The sequence below is a fragment of the Glycine soja genome, chromosome 13, assembly GCF_004193775.1.
Source record: "Glycine soja cultivar W05 chromosome 13, ASM419377v2, whole genome shotgun sequence".
NCBI lineage: Eukaryota > Viridiplantae > Streptophyta > Magnoliopsida > Fabales > Fabaceae > Glycine > Glycine soja.
Window position 1 is genome coordinate 18,072,782 of NC_041014.1, and position 6,000 is coordinate 18,078,781.

Genomic DNA, 6,000 nt, shown 5'->3' on the forward strand with positions numbered 1-6,000 from the left:
AAGTGTCAATTACAATTTTTGATAAAAAGTTAGCTAGCATTAACCAAAGATGCACATTTATGGAATAATGGATGCGGTTCCAAACGGGCTATTAGTAAGTAATAAAAAGTAATTTTTAAATTTTTTATAGACTAAATTAAACTATTTAATGAACTAGTTCTTATATGGATCAATTTGATTGGTTAGTTAACTTAATTTTTCATCCATGCTTTGCCATATCCAGATAAATGATATACGAAAAATATATTTAAAAGTTAAAAAGTGATAGATTTGAAATTTAATGTGTGTTTGGAGTCACGTTAAAATGATATAGTATAGATACACCTCAATTATAACCTTTAATATAAATGTCAAAGTAGTTAGTATTATTGAGAGAGTGAATCTATGGAATAATGGATGTTACTATAAATAAATAGACTTTTTTTTGTCTAAACTACTTGTATTATTTATGGATCATATAGAATTATAAGAATGTTTCGGTTGAATAGGATAGGATCATATAGAATCATAAGAATGTTTCGGATGAATAGGATAGGATCATTATGAGTAATAATATTCTTTCTTCATCTTTTACCCAATAACAACACATGAAATTGAACTAAGACTAATTAAGTTAAAATAATTCTAAGCTACTTGCATGCTTAATAATAGATATTCATAAATTCATATATTTTTATAACTAATGTAATAATTTTAAGGTCTGCTTACACTATAAGAAAGATAGTTTATTTTAAAAAAAAACTAGAAAGGAATATAGTTAAAAAATACTATAAATGAAAATACATAAACAAAATTAATAATTTCTGTTGCAATTAATTTTATTTTCTATAATTATTTAATATTTTTTAGTTACATCAAGATATCTAAATCCAGAAAGAAATAACTCACCTATGTTATAAATAGACAAATACTAATTAGTGTCACTAAGACATTAAAAAATTACAAAAAATAATTATTAAAATATACAAAATTATATTTTTGATTATTTTTTTACCTTTAATTATAATTTTTACAATAAATATTTTTTTAATTCCTTAATTAATAATGAAAGAACACTAGTCAGTAGGAAGGAACAAGCTTATAAATATCCATCCTCGATATGGGGTTTAATCCACCAATAACCACACCATCTTCACTTTCACCTAGGACTCTGCCCCCACTTTCTGAAGGCAATAAAGCCAGCATAATGTTCAACTCTCTGTCTCTTTTTCCTTTCTCTCTCCTCTCTCTTTCTTCCCACCTTCTCTGATGAAAGTCTCAACACAAAGCACCTTCTTCTTCTTCTCTTATTGACTTATGGCCACCACAGAGACTCATTTCTGGATCTTCTGGTAGTGTTCTGTGCACTTATTTTCTTGCTTACCCTTTTCACTGTTCATCTCTTTGCTATCTGCTTGGTTAATCGTATTCATGGGTTTGTGTTGTTTTGTTTTGTGCTTTTAGTAGGTACTGATTTTCACCACCCTTTTGATCTATGATGGAGAAGTTTCTGTTTTTTTCAAAAAAATTTACTTACATGTTTTTGATTTTTTCTTTTGTTGGGTGTGGGGGGTTATTAGATTGATAAATTTCCTCATCAATTTAGCTAATTTGTCTTTTTATCTGAAAGCTGCAATTTTTCCATGATGGATTGATGAGAGAATCTTTTGAAATCATCATTTATTGTTTGTTTTTATTGGCATCATCATTTATTGTCTGTGCTTATGCTGCTTTTGTTTTCATGTTTGTTTCGTTGGTGAATTGGATCTGTGGAATCAGGGTAGCCTGATCTATTAGTTTTCATCAAGTTTTTAAATTGTGGTCTCAGTTTCGTAGTGATTCTTGATGTTGCGAGAAATTGCGGTTGATCAGGCTGCAATTGCGATCACATTGTAGTCTGGAGACTTCAAAAACCTTGACTTTGCAGTCGAAATCGCAACCATGGACCTTAAAACCTTGGTTTTCATATATAAGATGGAATTTTTATCCTTGTCATTGATAAAATTTCAAATTATTTTTGTGGTGATGAGCCATTTGAGATTTTTTTTTTATATTTGTGTTTTTAGCATATGCTCATGTTTTGTTTTGTTTTTTGATTGATGTTTTTATCCTTTTGAAACTTTGTGTCAGATAAATCTTGGTGTTATGTGCATATTTTATGATGTAGAGATTCTCATCATCTGGAAAGAATTTTGTTTTCGCACCATGTTGATTGTTCTTTGTTTTGTTGCTGTTGGCAGGTGTAAAGACCTTTAAAAGTTTAGTATTTGTCAACTTGAACTGGTGTATAGTGCTAGAGAGTAAAGTTTGAAACCTATCTTGTTACTTTCATCGTCAGAAGCTTACAGGTTGCATCCATATTTTTTCTCCTTGGAAAATGATGATGATGTTTGATGAGATGGGGCTTTGTAATAATTTGGATATGATATCTGCTCCCCTTGGAGAGGAGGATATTACCACCCGGCAAACTGATCCTGAGGTAATTGTTGAGGATGATTTTACTGATGAAGAAATTGGGGTAGATGAACTCGAGCAGAGGATGTGGAAGGACAAAATGCGTCTCAAGCGACTGAAAGAACAAAGTAAATCTAAGGAAGGAATTGATGCAGTGAAGCAGAGGCAGTCCCAAGAACAGGCTAGGAGGAAAAAGATGTCGAGGGCTCAAGATGGAATCTTGAAGTACATGCTGAAGATGATGGAGGTTTGTAAGGCCCAAGGATTTGTCTATGGGATTATTCCTGAGAAGGGAAAACCGGTGACTGGGGCATCTGATAATCTTCGTGAATGGTGGAAGGATAAAGTCCGGTTTGATCGAAATGGTCCTGCTGCCATAGCCAAGTATCAAGCTGATAACACTATCCCAGGGAGGAATGATGGATGCAATTCCATTGGTCCAACTCCACACACCTTGCAAGAGCTGCAGGACACAACCTTGGGTTCTCTCTTGTCGGCACTCATGCAGCACTGTGATCCCCCTCAGAGGCGGTTTCCATTGGAGAAGGGTGTTCCTCCACCATGGTGGCCCACAGGGAATGAAGAGTGGTGGCCCCAAATCGGTTTATCAAAAGATCAAAATTCTCCTCCTTACAAGAAGCCTCATGACCTGAAGAAGGCGTGGAAAGTCGGTGTTCTGACTGCAGTTATTAAGCACATGTCTCCTGATATTGCAAAGATTCGCAAGCTTGTGAGGCAGTCCAAATGTCTTCAAGATAAGATGACAGCAAAGGAAAGTGCAACCTGGCTTGCAATCATCAATCAAGAGGAGGCCTTAGCAAGAGAGCTATACCCTGATTATATCCCCCCATTAGCCTCAGCTGGAGGTAGTGGATCTTTGGTGATCAATGATAGCAATGAGTATGATGTTGAAGGGGGTGAGGATGAGCCTAACTTTGACGTGGAAGACTGCAAACATGAGAATCTTCACACATCCAATCTTGGGATGGAAAGAGTGAGGGTAACTCTGCCAGTTCAACAGCCCTCTTTTTCAATAAAGGGAGAGACTGTTACAAATTTGGATTTCATTCGGAAGAGGAAGGTTTCTAATGACTTCAACATGATGGATCTGAAAATTTACACATGTGAACACCCTCAGTGCCCTTACAGTCAAGTTCGCCTCGGTTTCCCTGACCGAATTTCAAGGGACAACCATCAGTTGATTTGTGCTTATAGAGGTACTTCAGATTTTGGGGGTCCAAGTTTTCCTGTTAATGAGATAAAGCCAGTCGTACACCCCCCGTCCTTTGTTCAACCCAAATCTACTGCTCAGCCTGGTAGTATGGTTCCACCTGTTATTGATCTAACTGGACTTGAAGTTTCAGATAATGGCCAGAAAATGATTACTGACCTTATGACTAACTATGACACAAATGTTCGAGGCAACAAGAAGACAAGTTCCTGTAATCACTTAGCTGCAGAAAATTTCGACCTTCCTCAGCATGCCATGCAGCAGCAACAGGACAACTTCATTCGCGGTCAAGGAATCACTGCAGAAGGCAACATCTTTGATGAAGCTAACATGCCCAACAATCATCACATGTTTGCAAGAGAAGAAGGTCAATTTGACCGTTTCAAAGCTTTGAATGCTCCCTTTGAGACCAATCACAACAACAACAACTTCCACTCAATGTTTGGTTCCCTTTGTGATTTGGCATCATTTGATTTCAAGGAGGATATGCAAGGAGTAGGGATGGATACTCTTCAGAAACAGCCAGATATTTCAATATGGTACCAGTGAAAATGACAAGTTGAATCTGGAAGCTCGTTATCCACATCATGAATTCTTATTTTCATGTGATGTTCCTTCAGCCAAGTCTTACTGGAATTTTCTTCACATGTAATTCTGTAGGCCTAGTAGAACTAGATATTTTTGACTTATCCTTTACAGGTCTAGTAGTTGTTACAATAAAAAACTTATATGTTTAGCCCTTGTGTGCTTTTTTTTTTTTATCAGTCTAGCCTTGTTACTTAAGATTACTATTCTATGCAAGACTGGGATATAAATAAGAGTTGAAGTTTCTTCCAAATTATAGTTTGAGAAAAAATAAACATGTATTAATAATGTAAAATACTTTTACAATATCATTTTAGAAATATTTTTTATGATAAGTTTGTCTTGGAGTTTTACCATATGATCAATAATAATCTAAAATGTGTGGCCCAGTTGGGGGGTAAAATTGTGGATTGATGAAAGGTTTGTCCTTTATTGTGGCTTTTTCTTATTTTTATCCTTTCCCATGTGAAAATGGTCCCCCCCTAGAACAGTGATTTGCCTGATGCCTAGTTGAATTACATTTGGATTGCGTGTTCAGCCTCTGTGGTGGGGCACATTATTCAATATTCACGTCTTTTTATTGGTGTCATTGGTCAATTAATCAGCGAGTTCAACACCATTGAAAATGTTCATTGACAGTGAAAGGGCAATCTCATTAACTGGCTAAGGCGGCTGAACATTATACGTGGTGTGTTTTTTTTCCTCAGTGCCTACTTTACCCTTTCCATTGTTGGAATTTCATGCCATGCGTTTTGTAGTACACCTTTTCTTTGCCATTGCAGGCAATTGTCTGGTTGGAAATTAGTGCCATTTACAATGGCACGAGTGTCATGAAATTTAGTGAGTAAAGTTTATTGTTTGAAAATGTGCCGTGGATAATTATAACACGTGTTGAAAAAATTGCAAAGAGGGAAGAGACCTTGTGTTGACTCAAACAGTATGTTTGGTTAGAGAAAAGAAAATAAAGAAGGAAACGTTTCTCATTTTATTTTTTTATTTGGTAACCACAGTAGGCTTTTCGGTGCTAGCGAACATATTGTCATATTGAACTAATTATGAAATTAATTTTTAATAAAAATTTAGGTTATATTTAACAAAATATTTTAATTATTTTTTAGTATCTTTTACTAATTTAAAAATTTATTTGACTATTTCGGTAAATAATTTTTTAATAGCTTCTATTATTTTTTTAAAAGTTAAATGAAGTAACATTTTTTAAAATGCTAACCTCTAACTTTTTATATTTGTTTTCATTTTTATCTTTGATATATTTATTCAAATTTCTAGTTACTCTTTTAAATAAATTATAATTTTATTATTTTTCTATTATTTTATATTTTTCAACTATTTCAACAATTAATTTTACCAAATACCTAAATTTAATAAGCTGGTTTTTTAACTTCCGATTATCAACCTTTAGTTACAAGCTAGCTTTCTAACTTTTAAATTTTCAGCTAATTTCACCTCTAATTTTACCAAATATAATTTTAGTCACACTTAAAACTTATTGTCAATTTCAAAAAAAAAAAATTATTGTCTCTCAACCAAGTGTAAAAATATGACATTTTTCATGAAATAAATGGTGACCAAATATTAATATTAAAACTTCAACATTTATTTCAACCAAGTGTAAAATTATAGGATGAAAAATATTTTTAAAATATAAAAACATAAAATTGTATTTATTAAAATGTAAAGATTTAATTATGTTTTTAGTTTTTATAAATATGATGAATTTTCAGTTTAATCCT

At 33.4% G+C, this 6,000-nt stretch overlaps 1 protein-coding gene across 1 annotated transcript; it reads left to right on the top strand.

The window, feature by feature from the left end:
* The first annotated feature begins 1,104 nt into the window (after positions 1-1,104).
* On the top strand, positions 1,105-4,502 carry LOC114381254 (ETHYLENE INSENSITIVE 3-like 1 protein). The gene is made up of 2 exons (XM_028340472.1): positions 1,105-1,331; positions 2,220-4,502. Exon 2 carries the CDS (start codon positions 2,357-2,359, stop codon positions 4,211-4,213), a length of 1,857 nt encoding a protein of 618 aa, XP_028196273.1. The 5' UTR covers positions 1,105-1,331; positions 2,220-2,356; the 3' UTR covers positions 4,214-4,502.
* Positions 4,503-6,000: the final 1,498 nt, after the last annotated feature.